Here is a 21,741-nt window from a genome sequence, read left to right as displayed (position 1 = left end):
CCTTATCTTGTTTTCCATTCTGATAAGGTGGTTTTACGTACCAAACCTGGATTCCTTCCTAAGGTTGTTAATAATAAGAATATTAATTAGGAAATTGTTGTTCCTTCTCTGTGTCCTAATCCTTCCTCTAAGAAGGAGCGTCTGTTGCACAACTTGGACGTGGTTCGTGCTTTGAAGTTTTACTTGCAAGCGTCCAAAGATTCCGTCAAACATCTTCTTTGTTTGTTGTCTATTCTGGAAAACGTAGAGGTCAAAAAGCTACTGCTACCTCTCTTTTTGGCTGAAAAGCATAATCCGTTTGGCATACAAGACTGCTGGACAGCAGCCTCCTGAAAGAATTACAGCTCACTCTACTAGAGCGGTGGCTTTCACATGGGCTTTTCAAAATGATGCTTCTGTTGAACAGATTTGTAAGGCTGCGACTTGGTCTTCGCTTCATACCTTTTCCAAATTTTGTTTCTTCTGAGTTTTTTTGGGGGAGAAAAGTTCTTCAAGCAGTGGTGCCTTCTGTTTAGCCATCTGTCTTGTCCCTCCCGTTCATCCATGTCCTGCCGCTTTGGTATTGTATCCCACAAGTAAATTAATTCGTGGACTCGTCATACCTTATAGAAGAAAAGTAAATTTATGCTTACCTGATAAATTAATTTCTTCTATGGTACGACGAGTCCACGGCCCGCCCTGTCATTTTAAGACAGATTATATTTTTTTATTTTAAACTTCAGTCACCTCTGCACCTTTTAGTTTCTCCTTTTTCTTCCTGTACCTTCGGTCAAATGACTGGGGGGTGTGGAGCTAAGGGAGGAGCTATATAGACAGCTCTGCTGTGGTGCTCTTTGCCACTTCCTGTTAGCAGGAGGATAATATCCCACAAGTAAAGGATGAATCTGTGGATTCGTCGTACCATAGAAGAAATTAATTTATCAGGTAAGCATAAATTTACTTTTTTACCAATTCCTGGGTTTTAGAAACTCCTGGATGTCCCGTGAGACGGGAGTCATGTAACGTCTGGAGGACCAGGTCCCGTAGAGATGTAGGTACATATATTTGATTTCCGTGGTAGTACAACCCGTCCTTTTGTAACATTAGATCAGTAGTAGGTAGAGAGGATTCTGCGGCCTGTTTACTCTTGAACAAATGTTTTTGATGACTAGAAAGTATTTTATGATACTGTCAAGAGGAACTAGAGTACTTTGTTCTTGTTTGTTTTCCACGTTAACAAATTGTCTGGACAGAGCGTCTGCTTTCCCATTTTTGTTTGCAGGACGATATGTAATTAAATAGTTAAACCTTGTGAGGATCAAGTTCCAGCGGACTTGACGTAAGGTTAAAGTTCGATTCGTTTTAAGGTACTGTAGGTTCCTATGGTCTGTATAGATGAGAATTGGAATAGAAGTGCCTTCCAAAAGGTGTTGCCAATGTTCTAGGGAACTTTTTATAACGAGTAGTTCCTTCTCACCAATCGGATAGTTCTCTTCTGCTGAAGACAGAACACGGGAATAGTAAGCAATAGGATGTAATGGATCCAATGAGGTTTCCCTTTGGGAAAGGATGGCACCAATTGCTGAATTGGAAGCGTCGACTTCTAAAACATATTGTAAGGAAGGGTTAGGGAAACTTAAAATAGGAGCTTATGTAAATAAGTTTTTTAGTTTATCGAACACTGCCTGTGTTTCTGGATTCCGAAAGAACTTGGAATTAGATTTTGTAATATTTGTTAAAGGCTTTGTTAAGTGTGCAAAGTTATGTAGAAATTTCCTGTAGAAATTTGCGAAACCCATAAACCTGTCTCTTTGTAGTAGGAATGGGCCAGTTTTGTATAGCGAAGATTTTATTATCTTCCATGTTAATGCCTTCGGGGGTGATGGTATAACCTAAGAATGTTATCTCTTTAGCATGAAAAATACATTTTTCCAATTTCACATAGAGTAGGTTTTCAGAAAACCTAAATAAAACTATACTGACATGTTTAATATCTTCCTCAAGGGTCTTTGAGTAGATCAAAATGTCGTCTAAGTATATTGCAAGAAAAATGTTTAAACGATCTTTAAAAATATCGTTAATTAGATATTGGAAGGTGGCAGGGGCGTTGCATAACCCAAATGGCATCACGGTATATTCGTATAACCCGTAACGGGTTCAAAAAGCTGTGAGCCATTCGTGGCCAGATTTAATACATACCAGGTTATAAGCACCCCTTAAATCCAGTTTTGTATAGTATACAGCACTTTGGAGTCTATCAACTCTGGGATTAATGGCAGAGGATATCTATTTTTGATGGTGCGCTTATTTAACTCCCAATAATCCACTATTGGTCTAAGACTTTGATCCTTATTACGTACAAAGAATATTCCTGCACTAGCAGGATAAGTTGAGGGTCTTATAAACCCTTTTTTCAGATTCTCCTGTAGGTAGGTCTTCAAATATTCTAACTCAGAATCAGATAGTAGGAATACGTGTCCATATGGAAGGTCAACACCAGGTAGTAAGTCTATGGGACAATCGTATTTCCTGTGAGGGGGTAAATTCTCAGATTCCTTTTTGTCAAAGACATCTGAGAATTGTACGTATTCTTTGGAAATATTAGGGGAGAAGTTAACAGAATGTGAGTCTGGTGGTAGCAGGTATTCTTACAATACTCTGAAGAAAATTCTACTAACGAGGTTGACCAAGTTATTTTAGGGTCGTGTAAAGTAAGCCAGGTAATACCCAAAATTATTGGATATAACGGAGAGGGTATTACATCAAAAGTGACAAATTCTGTGTGGAATTGATCGGTTGTAATTTGAATGGGTATAGTGTGGTACTGTATGGGGCCAGAGGTAATTTCATTCCAATCAATAAAACGCAATACAGTTGGTTTGTTCTTTTTAATGAGTGGAATTTTATTAGCAATCGTGAATTCTACATCTATATAATTCAAACTGGCTCCAGGATCAAGAATCGCCTGTGTTCTGATACAATGTTGTTCCCACTGTAAAAGAATAGGTAGTGAGCAATGAGAAGGTTGTTTAATCTGAGTAGACAAGCAAAAAGAAGAGTAAATCGGCTTACCCTTTCTTTGGCGAAGCAGTGGGCCGTCCTTTACTGAATGTTCCTGTGCACCACAGTACATACATAAATTATTTGAGCGTCTTCTTAGATTCTCCTGATGGTTTAACGGGCCTCTGATAAAACCAATTTCCATAGGTTCATTAGAAGACTTAACAGGTTGTTTGGTGTAAGGAACAGATGTTGTTGGAATTTGTTGTTTTTTCATAGGGTAATCTGATAGATGTTTTTCAGATCTCCTTTACCTAATTCTCCTATCTAGTGTAATACTGAGATTGATTAATTCCTCAAGGGAATTGGGCATGTCAAGTCTAGCTAATTCATCTTTAAGTGAATCTGAAAGTCCCAGTCGGAATTGGTTCCGTAGTGAAAGGTCATTCCACAAAGTATCTTTTGAGTAACTTTTAAAGTCAGTTATATAATCCTCAACGTGTCTTTTATTTTGGCGTAATGATCTCATGGCTGTTTCGGCAGTTAACTGTTTGTAGGGGTCATCATATAACCGAGCCATGGACTTAAATAATCCGTCAATTGATTGGATTATGTGATCATTAGTTTCAAAATAGGAGTTAGCCCAAATACGGGGTTCCCCCCTAAGGTATGAAATAGTGGTAAGAACTTTTGTGTGATCGTTAGGGTATGATTTTGATTTCAATGCAAAATATAACATGCATGCATTTTTAAATTCCCTAAAATCTTTACGATCAGCACAAAATTTCTCTGGGGGTCTGGGCTGAGGTTCAGGGGGGCTATCAGTATGTTTGTAAGTCTCTAATTTATCGTTTATATAATTTTTTTAAGTGATATTCTCCTGTTGCAAAGTAGTGAGTCCCTGTGTACGAGATTCCACTCTTTGAGTTAAGGCTTGCACATGATTAATTAGTTCTGCTGGATCCATATTTTTTTTTCAATCAGGCTTGGTATTACTGTCAAAAGCACAAATCCTAAAAGGGAAGGAATGCTTCTTGTTAATTCTTTTTATGGACCACAACTGCAGATGATGTGATATTGAGTTAAATATATATATATATATATATATATATATACTTTAATGAATCTTGTCTGAAAGTTTCCCTGAGATACAGAGTGTGAAATCAGGAATGGCAACAGTTCAGAAACAAACAGTTCTCTGTATCAACCAGAGAAACAAACAGTTAATATTAGGAAAAGGTTAAACTGATTACACATGAAGTGTAACGTTTATACAACTTAACTGTGTAAATTAATTCTCACCAATCCTTAACTCATGAGTAAATGCAGGAAAAGTACTTAGATGTAATCACCTAAGTTAGGTATGAAACTCTTAGTATGACATATAACTATGAGATTAGAAACAATATTGTCTGATGGAGATATAAGACCTATAACAGAATCAGCTGCTTGGATTGCAGTACAAGGCTCAATGATGCATTGTACTTAGAGGAGACATAGCCTTTATGCAAAGCACATAACAATAACTTAGGAAAAATAGTCAGGTAAGTAACTCTGTCAAGCAGAATGCGTAGCACTGAGGATAAATTATGAATCAAGCAATTACCGGAAGGATTCAGAGCTCACCTCAGCAGTCCTGGAGATTCAGCGGGTCACCGCAAGCTGGACGGAGCAGCCTAATACAACGTAGGCGTGTGACGTCACCGCTTTGGAAACTTTTAGCGTGAGAGTCAAAAGGTTTGTAGATCTGTGTTTTCAGTTGCAGTGGAACATAGATAGGGAACAGGCAGGCTTATATGACCTGGAACCAAGGCAAAATACCAAGCAATGCGAGTAGACCGGATATGGAATTTGTAGAGACGCCAAGGGGATGTGGTAAGGTTTAAAGGTATAGGCTATATGGAATACCCAGAAATGTGAAGAGAAAAATCAATAAGGCAGATGTGACATCTGACAGTGTGTGTATATATATATATATATAACTATATATGTGTGTGTGTGTGTATATATATATATATTATCCATTTCAGATGATTAACTTTAGGTTTGGAAAATGAATCAATATTGTTGAGGGTAAAAAAAAATCTGCTTGGAGATTATTTGAAGTGTGCCATGTTTGTGTCTAATTTTTTTGATAGGCTCTTTCACAAAACTTTTTGGATGGGGATCCTTCAGATGCAGAAAAGGATTTTTGGGAATTAGCTTCCCTGGAATGCTACAATCACCTTACTGAGTGGGCACCCTTAGAGTATTGTTCAACAGTCAATATTGACAACGATAAACCTCCTGATCTCCGTAAAATATGGAGTGATTCCTTTTATCAGGTATTAATTGACTTTCTCATTTTATGTATTTTATTTTTCTCTTGCATGTTTATGAGCTGTTTATGACATGCTGCTTTTTGGTCTTTTGTAGGAAACCTACCTTCCATACTTGATTCGCAGTAAAATCAAGATGTTGCTTCATGAAGCAAATGATCAGTCTTTATTAACATTCATTGATGATGCAATGAAAGTTGAACAGAGAAAGGTCCTGATTGAAACATTCTATAGCCAAGAAATGAGTCTTCTCTACATACTGCAAGATGATTTTGACAGGGCAAAATATTACATTAGCAATGGAATCCAGATTTTCATGCAGGTAACATTTATAGTGCTTCTGCGTTTATCGTAACATTACATGAGTAATGCAGTTTCTTATGAGAAGCTAATGTTTAATAGCATTGATGCCTTGTACGACAATAACAGAAATAAATATGATTTCAAAAATAAGTCAGTATACCTAATACATTATTTCTGGCAGCATACAATTTTGCCTCTACTTATTAGTAGTACCTTGACACACAGGAGTAACTATTTATTCTGTAACTATAGGAATATTGTCGGAGCCGTGCTGTCATGGGATGCATTTCATCTGGTAGCTAATGAGTTCCACCGGGGGGGATATGTGTTTTAGTGAATCAGGAAAGGGTGTTTGTTAAAATGTTTTTTTTAGATGAGCTGTCTCTCAAAGCTTTCTGATATATATGTTGCATGATATGCAGGTGATGTTTTGGTAAAAGGGAATCTGGTAATACAGCACTGTTCTCCTTTTAGCACTAAGTATATAAGGGTATTCTAGATCCTAGTTGCTAAACCTGTGGTACGTGTAACCCTAGGGGGTACTTGGGGCACTGGCAAGGGGTACTCCAGGGACAGGCCTTCATCATTTTGTTTCCTGATGTAGCTATTGAAAATATGACATATCAAAGAAACATGTGTTTCTCATTTCTTCCCTCAAGCACTTGTAACAGGGCAGAGTGTGAGTATTTTCCTGCCTAGGTTAGACCACTGCTCAATCACTGATTCACCTCAAATTGGTAAAACCTTAGATTGTGGATTGTTAGTGAAATATGAGGGCTGGAAATGAGTTTCACTGATGTAAACAGATGAAATGTCACAAAGACAAGTGCCATATAAATGTGCCAATGGGAAATGGGTAAAGTACATCATACTGAAGTGTGCCACTGTAAAACTAGACAGATACACTGTGTATGAAATGGTTATTAAATAAGGAACGATGGTACCATCAATATTGATTCCCTCATGCAGAAAAGAGTTTATTTTCCTCTTTTTAAATGTAAGAAGCACATTAATTGCATTATTAATATCATATATATCTGTGTTCTATGTGTTTATTATTCCCTGTTGTAATATTGCCAAATTTTAAATTCTGGAACACATAAAAGAAAGTATCTGATTTCTTTATATTTACTTAATTAACAAATCTGATACAAGCTTGTGAAATCAAGTGATACACATGATTTTCATTTTTGTTCATGTAAAAGATCAATAATATTTTTGCTACAGTTGTGGTACATAGAAAACAAATGTATGCCTACAGGGGTACTTGCTACAAAATGGTTGAGAACCACTGTTCTAGATAATATGTATGTACATTGCAGATGTTTTTCACACTGTGGTTTTGCTGCTGTGATTCATTCTGCCTTCCAGGCAGCATGAGGGTAGTGGCTTATGGGGGTGTGATTATTAGGAGTTATATGAAAATTGGTGTATACTGCCCCATTAACTCTGGCTTCAGTAACTCAAGGTAGCATGAGCAGGAGGTGTAATCTCAATTAGATAAGAAATCACAAATCCATTGAACAGGTTATAATAGTTATCTGTACATATAACTGAACTTTGCTAATTGCAAATCTTTAAAATAAGATATATTAGCTAAAAATAAATACATGTGGGTCCACCTATGATACTCTAAAAACATAATTTATTTTTAAAGACACGATGAGTCCACGGATTTCATCCTTACTTGTGGGATTTCACCTCCTGGTCAGCAGGAGGAGGCAAAGAGCACCACAGCAGAGCTGCTATATATAGCTCCTCCCATCCCTCCCACTCCAGTCATTCTCTTTGCCTACGTTAGTGATAGGAAGAGGTAAAGTGAGGTGTTAGTATAGATTCTTCAATCAAGAGTTTATTTATTTTTTTATTTATTTTTTTTAATTAATTTTTAATATTTTTTTAATGTGTTTTGAATATAAATACTTGACATTTCTTTGTTCTCCACTTCATTTTATTTATTTATTTATTGTTTTCAAAAAAGCTTTATTGTAAGAAGTCAAAGTGCATATTACATATTATTCTCAGACAACAAACCCTTAGCATTATTACAGATATATCATATAACCAATAAATAAATGATGGGTGATGTCACAAAAAATATTTCTCAAAGTCCATATGATCAGGTCCAAAGGTTGTCATATTAGTGCATCCCCGAATACTTATGGGACAAATATAAACATGTATTCAAATATGCAAAAGGCAAGAAGAGCCAAACAGGCTCAACATATTATTTTAACATTTCAATACAAGAAATGCAGTAGCATTCGATTTCAATGCAGTAGACAATCTGAATATATTAATAGACATTATTATTGGATAACAAGGTTCCCTGGGAATGGGTGTGGCAAGGCCTACTCGCTTAATTATGAAAATAGACAAGGGAACATACAGAGTTAGTGTAAGTCTTATCTGCAGATAAAGATAAACCAAAATGCGCCCTTCCCTCTCCCACCACCTCCTCCTCAGTTAATAATGGATCCCGACCATTGTAATGTTGTGTATTGTAGCTATTGATTCCTTGGCCTATCTAGCCTCTGACATTCCTTCCACAGCATCAGCATAGTCTCGTGTGTGTCTAATGTCCCAACTTGCATGTGGTGGTACCTTTCTAAATGCAGTAAAGTGTCTACTTGTTGTTTCCACTCCTCGAGTGATGGTGTTACTTTATTTTTCCAGTGTTTTGGAATCAACATCTTTGCCCCATTTAACATAATTAGTCTAAGGGAGTTAGCGGCCTTGTTTTCAAGACGGGGCAGTGAAAGGAACAGTCATGTTTTGGGACTATTTTGCAAGGATTTCCCTGTTGCTACCCTAATGTGTTCAAGTATCTCTGTCCAATACCAGTCCAGCCCTGGGCAATCCCACCATATATAAGTCAATGTGCCCTCACCTCCACACTCCCTCCAACACTTTCCTGAGATTGTTTTATATATTTGCTTCAAATAAATAAATAAAATTTATAACTTGATTCTTGTACCCTAGTTGAAATTGAAGATTTTTTCGTGATTTGGAATGCTGTTAGCCAATCCTGCAATTCAATATCTTGTTGTAATTCCTTTTCCCAGGCTTTAGTGAATGTAGGCAAAGTTTGTGCGTCTTCTATGAGCAGTAATTTATATAAGATGGATATAGCATGTGCCGTTTGTGTATCACGCAGGCAGAGTGTTTCAAATGTCGTGGTCTGCCTAAGTAAGTCAAGTTTTTAACTGTGTGTTTGCAAGAAGTGGTTTATCTGCGTAAGCGATTATTATTTTTAAGGTAGTGCCAGAGTGTGCTGCTTTGTTCTAGGGTGTAGCCGTAGTCCACATCAGTCTCTACAGTAGAGCTTTTGGTGACTTTAAAGCAATTGAAACTGGTGGGACATAATTCTCACTGCGCCTCCCATACTCTTATGCTGCCCTTATTCTGATGGCCTAAGCAATTTTTACTCAGGCTTCATCTTTTTTCCACAGGGCTATGGGAGGGAGAGGACCTCTTAAGCCTGCTGGACTGTCTTGCTGTCGGACAGCATTAAGGTAAGTGCTAACTTTTTTATTCTGGGAGAACAAAGGACTCAGAGGAAAGTGGGCACTTTGCTTATGTATTTAAAACATATAGGACTCGGTCATGGGGCTCCTTATGTTTTGGGACATCTTGCTCTTTGTATTTAGAGAGCTTTGAGGCAGCATATGTACAGGCACTGGGGCTGGGAGCTAAGCTGTTAAATTTTATTTATTTGCCTAGCGGTTTCATTTTTCTTCAGTAAAGCCAGTCGGGTTGTTTGTTTGATGGGTGGGGCTATAGTTTTTTTGCGTGCTTTCTAAAGTGAGAGGCGCTGCTGTGAGGAATGGTGTCGCACTATAACCGCATGGTTTATTTGAAAGGAGAAGCAAGCGGTTTTTAGTGGTACTAAAGTCTTGATCATCAGGCGTTGCAGTGACACAGGATTTCTGAACGTATCTGTGACCCCGGTTGGCAGGTAGGCATCTCAGCAGAGGCTGAGGTGTTTTGGTGTCTGAATTTTATCTTTTTTTTTTTTTATTGAGGTTTAGTTAAAGGCATACAGAGATCATAGTAACAAATTCTTATGTCACATTAGATACATTGTTACAAGAGTAATAAAATAGACATGAAATAGGCATATAGTCAGCAGATTACATAGCTTGTAAATATTATACTGATAAAATGCTAATCTTTTATGAACCTTCCATATGACGCAATAGTTTACTCTTGGGCCAACAAAAGTAACAGGTAGTAATGAAGCGAAGGAAGGAAATTATAACTGGGAAGATCACTTTTGTATCTTATTGATAAACCTCAGGTGTTTTTTGTTTTTTAAATTTAACAACAGTTTTGTTCCTGAGGCCCTGAGGATTTTCGCAACATAAAACAAGAGGGGTATTAACTGGGAGTAATAATGCATCCTCAGGACTACTCATAGAATATGTAAATTATTAAAGTAGGTAAGGGAAATGCTGTGAACTAAGTAAATGAAAAGATCGCTTTGTTAAAGTATGGCATAGGCAAGATAAGCCATATAGATAGCCCTCCAGCATTAGGAGGTACCTTACAGGAGGGGGGGGGGAGGTGGTAAGTGAAATAAGGTTTATGTAACTTATGTGGTATACCATGAGTAGGGATATGAGAGTAACAGAGCAGGTCCAGCCTACACTAGAAACCTATTCACTACTGTTATGTAACAAAACTGAAAATCACATTGTAGCCCTATCAGGCTCAAAAATTAAACTATAGCACAAATTCTATCTTCTATTTAAATGGTTTTAGAGGTTCTGTTGCAGAAAGGGAAGAAGACACATAGACATAGATAACCTAGTATAGTTAGTGGCATGCGAGGGTTGAACATAACCCCTAGCATGGGATGTAGTTAATCGTGATACGTATGGCTCACCACCTCGGCCGCCGGCGGTGTCACCATACAAGACCAGTAAGCAGGGGCAATATACAAATAGTTCCAACAACCAAAGAATTACAGAATACATATATAACCTACCCCTGGTCTGGAACGTTAGAGGAACATTAATGTTGAGGTTAAGCAATTGTAAAGTGAGAAGATTAGGTTATAAGCAAGTGTACAGTCAGTACGTTGCAGAGGTCAATTTAAAATAGAGAGCAAGGTAGTGGTAATGGGCTCTTAGGGGTGCTGTGAGTGGATGCGGCCTAAATTATATTATGAATGTGCTAGAAGTAATATTAAAGGTATGGGACAGAAAATGGACAACTGGATTGAAAAGAAAGCTGTAAAAAACAAGGGGTTATGCTAGGCTATATAAACTCTTTCCAGAGAAAACATCAGCGAGTAAGACCATTTATGACAAACATTTAGCTTATCAGTCAGGGTTTGATAGATATCATAATATGGCATAGATAGGGAAAATGGGAATATGTCTAATTATAGGGATTGTGGTTTTTTGAAAAGGAAAGTGGAGGCTGCATATAATGCTTAGAAACAGACAAGACAGAACTATATAAACAATACATCTCTACATTATTAATGTGCTTTGCAGTCTCAAGTTAACAGTACAAATAACTTCAATGGGGGGCTCAATAAGTCAGGATGCAGAGAAAATATAGATAACAACGTCAGCTCTCACACACAAAAGGAAAGACATAAGATATATAATCTATCCTGCACTGTAATTTGTATCAAAGATAAACTCACAAACTGGGGTAATTGCACGTAGGGGACAACAAGATAATGTATTAGAGTCCAGTATATTGCGCAATGCCTTGGAGCGCAAAACCCACTAATGTCCATTTCATCCCACAGGGAGCTGTCTTTTTAGTTGCGTGGCATGCGAGAGACATGAAACATAGTGGAGGTGGCTGTGCACGGAAGAACCAGCCAATGTTCAAAGATCTAACCCACACCCTGTCTCTGTGTCTGCGGGGCAGACGTACCTGTCTTCTGGGTGGTTACGAGTCTGCTGAAGATCATCTCAAAACAGGCTGCTGGCCTGAGAGATATTGTAAAAAACAGAAGGGCAGACGCTTCCACGGAAGGAGAGAGCAGCGCTGTTTGTGATTCCTGCCGCCCCTCACCTGCAACTGTAGTAGCTAAGGCGCCTTTCTGCAGGTATCCCTGCACTCGTGTCTTTGCTTCTGGAAGTGAGGCTGCCAAGACTGGATCCATCTGTAGGGTAGGACTCTTGCAAATACGGGGCTCTGAAATAGAAGAGCTCATAGATAGCACCGCGCTGGCTTCTCTCTGTTCCTCTGTACCTTCTGAGCCATAGCGCGGTGAGAAGTGTTCTGCCTCTGTCATCCAAGATGGCGGTTGCCGCGGCTCAGCTGCAATGTCTGAGCGCCTCTTCTTGCATTCGGCCCAAATTTCTGGGGTGGTAACATAGGTATTGTGGGGCTTGAAAGCCTCATCAATTGTATTTAGAAGCGCTTCGTGGTGGCGCTCCAGAAGCCCCAATATTTGATTGAGGATGATCTCAGCCATATTGCTGTGTGTCAGGGAAAATTAGAAACAGGGTCTGTACAAGTATTCAGTTCTGCAAAAAAGCCTGCGATACAGCGTAAAGGTAGTCTTCTCCATGTATCTTCATAGTGGGGAATCAAAAAATGAGTAAAGTTTACAATAAATCTTTTAAAATTGTGAGATATTTCAGGAGCTCTGAAAATGTGCGTCTTGTCTCAGTGAAAGCTGGCTCCGCCCCCCGTCTGAATTTTATCTTAATTTCGGGGGTACGTTTGTTTTTTCTAGTTGCAGAAAGATAGTTGTCTTTTTAAAATTTAAAGACACAGTAATGGTTCAGTGATATATTAAAAAAAAGAGATTTTTTGGTTTATTTCCAATTTTTGGTGAAACACTTTCTGCATTTAGTAAAGTTTTCTCCTGTTAAGTGTAGTCAGTCCACGGGTCATCCATTACTTATGGAATATATCTCTTCCTAACAGGAAACTGCAAGAGAATTACCCAGCAGAGCTGCTATATAGCTCCTCCCCTCACCTATCATACTCAGTCATTCTCTTGCAGCCTAACTAAAAAGGAAGCTGTGAGAGATCTGTGGTGTTTTTTAACTTAGTTTATTTCTACAATCAAAAGTTTGTTATTTTTAAATGGCACCGGAGTGTGCTGTTTATTCTCAGGCAGCATTAGAAGAAGAATCTGCCTGGGGTTTTTTTCTATGGTCTTAGCAGACGTAACTAAGATCCACTGGCTGTTTCTCATCTGAGGAGTGAGGTAACCTCAGAGAAGGGGAATAGCATGCAGGGCTCCCCTGCAACAAATGAGGTATGTGCAGTAATTTATTTTCTGAGGAATGGAATTGACTGAGAAAATACTGCTGATACCATTGTAAAGTAAGTTCAGCCTTAAATGCAGTGATAGCGACTGGTATCAGGCTGATGTGTGTGTGTGTGTGTGTGTGTGTACACTGAATGGAAAGGAATGGAATTGACTCTGAAAATATTGTTAATACTGAAATAATGTATGAGCCTTAACTGCAGTAAAAGCGACTGGTAGCAGGCTTATTAATAATAATACATAACTTTCAAATGTATGTTTAAAACGTTTACTGGCTTGTTAATCGTTTTTGTGAGGTACTTGGTGATAAAACTTATTAGGGCATGATTTTTACCACATGGCCATTTTTGTTTTCTGCATAGAAACAGTTTCTGAGCTTCCCAACTGTTGTAATATGAGTGGGAGGGGCCTATTTTAGCGCTTTTTTGCGCAGTAAAAATTCAGTCACAATCTGTCTACTTAATCCTTCATGATCCAGATCGTCTCTAGAGAGCTCAGGGGTCTTCAAAATCCATTTTGAGGGAGGTAATCAGGCACAGCAGTCCTGTGACAGTGTATTTGACTGTGAGAAAAACGTTAATTATATAATTGTTATCCGTTTTTGGGTACTAAGGGGTTAATCATCCATTTGCTGGTGGGTGCAATCCTTTGCTAACTTAATACATTTACTGTGAAAATTTGGTTGCTATAACTATTTTGGTCATTGTTATTTCAATTGTGTCAGTTTTTCTGTGCTTCTTAAAGGCACAGTAAAGTTTTTTATATTGCTTGTAAATTAATTTTGAAAAGTATTTCCAAGTTTGCTAGTCTCATTGCTAGTTTGTTTAAACATGTCTGACTTAGATGAATCTCTTTGTTCACTATGTTTAAAGGCCAATGTGGAGCCCAATAGAAATTTGTGTACTAATTGCATTGATGCTACTTTAAATAAAAGTCAATCTTTACATGTAAAGAAATTATCACCAGACGACGAGGGGGAAGTTATGCCGACTAACTCTCCTCACGTGTCAGTACCTTCGCCTCCCGCTCAGGAGGTGCGTGATTTTGTGGCGCCAAGTACATCAGGGAGGCCCTTACAAATCACTTTGCAAGACATGGCTACTGTTATGACAGAAGTATTATCTAAGTTGCCAGAATTAAGAGGCAAGCGCGATAGCTCTGGGTTAAGGATAGAGCGCGCGGATGAGATGAGAGCCATGTCAGATACTGCGTCACAGTTTGCAGAACGTGAGGACGGAGAGCTTCATTCTGTGGCTGACGGATCTGATCCAGGGAGACTGGATTCAGAGATTTCCAATTTTAAATTTAAGCTATAGAACCTCCGCACATTGCTAGGGGAGGTATTAGCGGCTCTGAATGATTGTAACACGGTTGCAATTCCAGAGAAATTATGTAGTTTGGATAGATACTATGCGGTACCGGTGTGTACTGACGTATTTCCTATACCAAAAAGGCTTACAGAGATTATTAGCAAGGAGTGGGATAGACCGGGTGTGCCTTTTACCCCTCCTCCCATATTTAGGAAAATGTTTCCTATTGACGCCACCACACGAGACTTATGGCAGACGGTCCCTAAGGTGGAGGGAGCAGTTTCTACTTTAGCTAAGCGTACCACTATCCCGGTGGAGGATAGTTGTGCCTTTTCAGATCCAATGGATAAAAAATTAGAGGGTTACCTTAAGAAAATGTTTGTTCAACAAGGTTTTATTTTACAGCCCCTCGCATGCATTGCGCCTGTCACTGCTGCGGCAGCATTCTGGTTTGAGTCTCTGGAAGAGGCCATTCGCTCAGCTCCATTGGATGAAATAATCAACAAGCTTAAGACACTTAAGCTAGCTAACGCATTTGTTTCTGATGCCGTTGTGCATTTAACCAAACTTACGGCTAAGAACTCCGGATTCGCCATCCAAGCGCGCAGAGCGCTATGGCTTAAATCCTGGTCAGCTGACGTGACTTCTAAATCTAAATTGCTTAATATTCCTTTCAAAGGGCAGACCTTATTCGGGCCCGGCTTGAAAGAAATTATTGCTGACATTACGGGAGGTAAGGGCCATGCTCTACCTCAGGACAGGGCCAAATCAAAGGCCAAACAGTCTAATTTTCGTGCCTTTCGTAACTTCAAGGCAGGAGCAACATCAACTTCCTCCGCTCCAAAACAGGAAGGAGCTGTTGCTCGTTTCAGACAGGGCTGGAAAGTTAACCAGTCCTGGAACAGGGGCAAGCAGGCCAAGAAACCTGCTGCTGCCCCCAAAACAGCATGAAGAGAGGGCCCCCTATCCGGAAACGGATCTAGTGGGGGGCAGACTTTCTCTCTTCGCCCAGACTTGGGCAAGAGATGTCCAGGATCCCTGGGCGTTGGAGATCATATCTCAGGGATATCTCCTGGACTTCAAAACTTCTCCTCCACGGGGGAGATTTCATATTTCAAGGTTATCAGCAAACCAAATAAAGAAAGAGGCGTTTCTACGCTGTGTACAAGACCTCTTACTAATGGGGGTAATCCACCCAGTTCCGCGGACGGAACACGGGCAGGGATTCTATTCAAACCTATTTGTGGTTCCCAAGAAAGAGGGAACCTTCAGGCCAATCTTGGACTTAAAGATCCTAAACAAATTTCTAAGAGTTCCATCATTCAAAATGGAAACTATTCGAACCATCCTTCCCATGATCCAAGAGGGTCAGTACATGACCACAGTGGATCTAAAGGATGCCTACCTTCACATACCGATTCACAAGGACCATTACCGGTATCTGAGATTTGCCTTCCTAGACAGGCATTACCAGTTTGTAGCTCTTCCCTTCGGATTAGCTACGGCTCCAAGAATCTTTACAAAAATTCTAGGATCACTTCTGGCGGTACTAAGACCGCGAGGCATAGCGGTGACTCCGTACCTAGACGACATTCTGATACAAGCGTCAAGTTTTCAAACTGCCAAGTCTCATACAGAGATAGTTCTGGCATTTCTGAGGTCGCATGGGTGGAAGGTGAACGTGGAAAAGAGTTCTCTATTACCACTTACAAGAGTTCCCTTTATAGGGACTCTTATAGATTCTGTAGAGATGAAAATTTACCTGACAGAGGCCAGGTTATTAAAACTTCTAAATGCTTGCCGTGTCCTTCACTCCATTCCACACCCGTCAGTAGCTCAGTGCATGGAAGTAATCGGCTTAATGGTAGCGGCAATGGACATAGTTCCATTTGCGCGCCTGCATCTCAGACCGCTGCAATTGTGCATGCTAAGTCAGTGGAACGGGGATTACTCAGATTTGTCCCCCCTACTAAATCTGGATCAAGAGACCAGAGATTCTCTTCTATGGTGGCTTTTTCGGCCACATCTGTCCAAGGGGATGACCTTTCGAAGGCCAGATTGGACGATTGTAACAACAGACGCCAGCCTTCTAGGCTGGGGAGCAGTCTGGAATTCCCTGAAAGCTCAGGGATTATGGACTCAGGAGGAGAAACTCCTCCCAATAAATATTCTGGAGTTAAGAGCAATATTCAATGCTCTCCTAGCTTGGCCTCAGTTAGCAACTCTGAGGTTCATCAGATTTCAGTCGGACAACATCACGACTGTGGCTTACATCAACCATCAAGGGGGAACCAGAAGTTCCCTAGCGATGTTGGAAGTCTCAAAGATAATTCGCTGGGCAGAGTCTCACTCTTGCCACCTGTCAGCGATCTACATCCCAGACGTGGAGAACTGGGAGGCGGATTTTCTAAGTCGCCAGACTTTTCATCCGGGGGAGTGGGAGCTTCATCCGGAGGTCTTTGCTCAACTGATTCGTCATTGGGGCAAACCAGATCTGGATCTCATGGCGTCTCGTCAGAACGCCAAGCTTCCTTGTTACGGATCCAGGTCCAGGGACCCGGGAGCAGTGCTGATAGATGCTCTGACAGCCCCTTGGGTCTTCAACATGGCTTATGTGTTTCCACCATTCCCGATGCTTCCTCGTTTGATTGCCAAGATCAAACAGGAGAGAGCTTCGGTGATTCTGATAGCGCCTGCGTGGCCACGCAGGACCTGGTATGCAGACCTAGTGGACATGTCGTCCTGTCCACCGTGGTCTCTGCCTCTGAGACAGGACCTTCTAATTCAGGGTCCTTTCAAACATCCAAATCTAATTTCTCTGAGGCTGACTGCATGGAGATTGAACGCTTGATTCTATCAAAGCGTGGCTTCTCGGAGTCGGTTATTGATACCTTAATACAGGCTAGGAAGCCTGTTACCAGAAAAATTTACCATAAGATATGGCGTAAATATTTACATTGGTGCGAATCCAAGAGTTACTCATGGAGTAAGGTTAGGATTCCTAGGATATTGTCCTTTCTACAAGAGGGTTTAGAAAAGGGCTTATCTACTAGTTCGTTAAAGGGACAGATTTCTGCTCTGTCTATTCTTCTACACAAACGTCTGGCTGAAGTTCCAGACGTTCAGGCTTTCTGTCAGGCTTTAACTAGGATTAAGCCTGTGTTTAAGTCTGTTGCTCCGCCGTGGAGCTTAAACTTAGTTCTTATTGTTCTCCAAGGCGTTCCATTTGAACCCCTTCATTCCATTGATATCAAGCTGTTATCTTGGAAAGTTCTGTTTTTGATGGCTATTTCCTCGGCTCGAAGAGTCTCTGAGTTATCTGCCTTACATTGTGATTCTCCTTATCTGATTTTTCATTCAGACAAGGTAGTCCTGCGTACTAAACCTGGGTTCTTACCTAAGGTAGTTACTAACAGGAATATCAATCAAGAGATTGTTGTTCCATCTCTGTGTCCTAACCCTTCTTCAAAGAAGGAACGACTTTTGCATAATCTGGACGTAGTCCGTGCCCTGAAATTCTATTTGCAGGCAACTAAGGATTTTCGTCAAACTTCTTCCCTGTTTGTCGTTTACTCTGGACAGAGGAGAGGTCAAAAGGCTTCGGCTACCTCTCTCTCTTTTTGGCTTCGTAGCATAATACGCTTAGCCTATGAGACTGCTGGACAGCAGCCTCCTGAAAGGATTACAGCTCATTCTACTAGAGCTGTGGCTTCCACCTGGGCCTTTAAAAATGAGGCCTCTGTTGAACAGATTTGCAAGGCTGCGACTTGGTCTTCGCTTCACACTTTTTCAAAATTTTACAAATTTGACACTTTTGCTTCGTCGGAGGCTATTTTTGGGAGAAAGGTACTTCAGGCAGTGGTTCCTTCTGTTTAATGTTCCTGCCTTGTCCCTCCCTTCATCCGTGTACTTTAGCTTTGGTATTGGTATTCCATAAGTAATGGATGACCCGTGGACTGACTACACTTAACAGGAGAAAACATAATTTATGCTTACCTGATAAATTCCTTTCTCCTGTAGTGTAGTCAGTCCACGGCCCGCCCTGTTTTTAAGGCAGGTCTAAATTTTAATTAAACTCCAGTCACCACTGTACCCTATGGTTCCTCCTTTCTCGTCTGCTTTGGTCGAATGACTGACTATGATAGGTGAGGGGAGGAGCTATATAGCAGCTCTGCTGGGTAATTCTCTTGCAGTTTCCTGTTAGGAAGAGATATATTCCATAAGTAATGGATGACCCGAGGACTGGCTACACTACAGGAGAAAGGAATTTATCAGGTAAGCATAAATTATGTTTTTCTGTTTCTTAAAGGAACAGTAACGATTTAATATATAAAAATAAAAAAATTATCATTTCATTGCTCCTGCGTGGCCTCGCAGGATTTGGTATGCAGATCTGGTGGAAATGCCATCACTGCCACCTTGGAAACTTCCGTTGAGGAAAGACCTTCTCATTCAGGGGCACTTCCTTCACCCAAACCTAGTTTCTCTGAAGCTGACTGCTTGGAGATTGAACACTTAATCTTATCCAAGCGGGGGTTTTCTGATTTGGTAATAGAGACCATGATCCAGGCTCGTAAGCCTTTGACTTGAAAGATTTACCATAAGATATGGCCTAAATATCTTTTTTGGTGTGAATCCAAAGGCTACTCATGGAGTAGAGTCAGGATTCCTTGAATTTTTGTCTTTTCTCCAAGAAGGATTGGAGAAGGGTTTATCGGCAAGTTCCCTAAAGGGTCAGATCTCTGCCTTATCTATTTTGTTACATAAACGTCTGGCGGATGTCCCAGACGTTCAATCCTTTTGTCAGGCTTTGGTTAGAATCAGGCCTGTGTTTAAACCAATTACTCCTCCATGGAGTCTGAATTTATTTCTCAAAGTTCTTCAAGGGGTTCCGTTTGAGCCTATGCAATCCTTAGATATTAAGTTGTTATCTTGGAAAGTTTTATTTCTTGTTGCCATTTCTTCAGCTCGAAGAGTGTCTGAACTTTCGGCGTTACAATTCAATTCTCCTTACCTTATTTTTCATTCAGATAAGGTAGTTTTACGTACTAACCTAGGGTTCCTTCCTAAGGTTGTCTCAAGCAGGAACATTAATCAAGAGATTGTTTCTCTATGGATATGTTGCTTGTTTCTGGTCTTATACCTCTTATTTATATAAAGTTAAGTTTTATGCACATATATGCCCACCTATTCTGCTATAACTCACAGCTATATATATATACATACTATTTAAGCTGGGTTTATTACAAACTCACAATACATAGGCCTGAAGCACCTCATTTAAGGTACATCAAGGGTTGCATGGGAGACAGAGCAGTTATAATTCTAGTGACTTGAGACAAGAGAACAGTTTGTATACAGATATTTTACTATGTCTCCTATTATCAGCCTAGCCTTCCCCCAATACGTTAGAAAGCAGATAAATATGACCGGCTGCCCTTTTTGACCACCGCAGTTATAATGTTTGTTTGCAACGTATTTTGTTTGTTCTACAAATTGAGGTTTCTGTATATGTTGCATTAGTTGGTAAGCTATTACTAATAAAGTGCTTTGCTTTGTGGTAATGGGAGCGAGTGTTTGTCTCTATTTTCTGTCTGTTCTCATGTTTGTTTCATGTATTTATTCAGTTCAAATAATGTTATCACCTTATACCACATACTCCTAGAATTTGAGAGTGTTTATAATAGTTTAACATAACCCTTTAGGAAATGGGCTCTAATTCATGTTTGATACAATAACTGACTCACTAATCAGCTACAGCTGAAAATCTGCTTCCCGCACAAAGTGTATTATTAGCAGACCTTATTTACTAAGCCCACTTCACCCACTCTATCTAGTCTCATGAGCCAACATAATGCTACACCTATATTTGATCACAGAGGCTCCACAACCAGAAGTCCCTTATAGTCATCTAAGGTCTCACAAATACAAGACTTTTATATTATAAATACCCCATAATGTGTTGCCTCCCCTCATCCCTAGTCTGAAATGCTCTCTTACTAACTCATAACCAGTTAGATCTACTAGTTACTCTATGGTTATTTGGTTTTAATTATATTGACCACATATGTTAAGGTACCTAAATTGATACTCAGCAAGATTGTTGTTACTAACATAGTTCCCTCTAGACAGCAGATCCTCTATGGTAATGCAGTTACTGTATATAAGAGATGAGTATACCAATAAATATCTGTATTCACTCCTAGCTGTTCATATGACCTAATATTGTTTACACAATATATGGGTATCCCATTGCAGTAACTTGGGGGTCTAAGTTCAACTTCTAAATAACAGGCTGAACCCTTACACATTTTATTGCTCATTTTGTTGCTTATACACTTTCTCTACTGTAACACGAGACTCTACTATATGTGTAGGGGTTTACTAATACTAAACAGCACTATCACAAAAATGTTATGCTATTTTGCAGACTCTGGGGCTGACTTTCCTTCTGATTTATTGCAAAGTTATCTATAGAGCTCAGGCCCGCCTATTTTTATGGAAATATAGTATGACAATATGTATGTTAACACTACATACCATTTGAAATCTCTGAATGGGTAGTTTCTTTAACACTCTTATTTAGTGCCTAAACATCGCTCTGTTAACGACCGAGACAAGAAAACTTACTTGGTGTAAATAGGTTTAATGATATGCCCTCTACATACTATTAGTTATTACACAATCCTAACTAGTGTTTTCCGGATAGTTTATATTATTGTTTGTAACACATTTGTAACACTTCTCATATACTCCTCCTCCTATTCCATGCCGCTCATTTATCTTTATTCCATGCAATAGTCTAGCTTGCTACATACTATTATTATATAGTATATACAATGAAAAAGAGCAAAATGTATCTTAGTTTTCCTCCCTTAAACATAACATCGAAAGGAGATATTCCCACCGGTTTTATACCCAAAACTCAGTGACCCAAAGGTTTTACCTGTTTGACATCCTAACTGGCTCCGTCTCCCCCTCTTTTCCCCCCTTATGTAATTTAGAGAGGCTCTTACCCGCTGAATTTCCCTTCCCCCAAAAATCATATTGCCAACCCCCCCTTTATTGCCCCCAATCCTACTTGAATAAACTATTTCATGTTTTCCACTGCAATAGGGGGACCATCAGTATTCTTTTTTATATTATAAAACCGAGGTCTTATTACACACTATACAAAATTCTTATGGATATACTAGTTCAATTTATTCTAGACTGTTACTTCCACTTATTAGTTCCTTTCTGCGCATTGATATATCCTTTTACAAACAGGTGGAGTAATAGTTTAAGCCTTACACTACATAAGCACAGTGTTCCTACTGCTTCAAATCTTTTCAGGATATATTATTATGGCACTGCCTTTTAACTATATATATATATATATATATATATATACGCTAAAACTGTATGTCTAACTATAATGTTGTTATTATCTATCAGTGATTCTGTTTGTAACATTCTCTAAAACCTCAATAAAAAAATGTTTTTAAATAATCAAGAGATTATTGTTCCTTCCCTGTGTCCTAATCCTTCTTCTCAAAAGGAATGTCTTTTACACAATTTGGACGTGGTCCGTGCTTTG

General features: G+C 39.5%; 1 protein-coding gene across 1 annotated transcript in view; it reads left to right on the top strand.

Moving 5' to 3' along the window:
• Positions 1–21,741, top strand: part of PRKDC (protein kinase, DNA-activated, catalytic subunit) — a 2,064,551-nt gene that overhangs the window by 1,546,115 nt on the left and 496,695 nt on the right. Inside the window, 2 exon segments of the mRNA XM_053715028.1 lie at positions 5,118–5,303; positions 5,395–5,619. Of these exon segments, the coding sequence (XP_053571003.1) occupies positions 5,118–5,303; positions 5,395–5,619 (411 nt within the window).

The sequence above is a fragment of the Bombina bombina genome, chromosome 5, assembly GCF_027579735.1.
Source record: "Bombina bombina isolate aBomBom1 chromosome 5, aBomBom1.pri, whole genome shotgun sequence".
NCBI classification, from domain to species: Eukaryota; Metazoa; Chordata; class Amphibia; order Anura; family Bombinatoridae; genus Bombina; species Bombina bombina.
The sequence above is the reverse complement of the archived record's forward strand: the minus strand, read 5'-3'. Positions and strand labels throughout refer to the sequence as shown.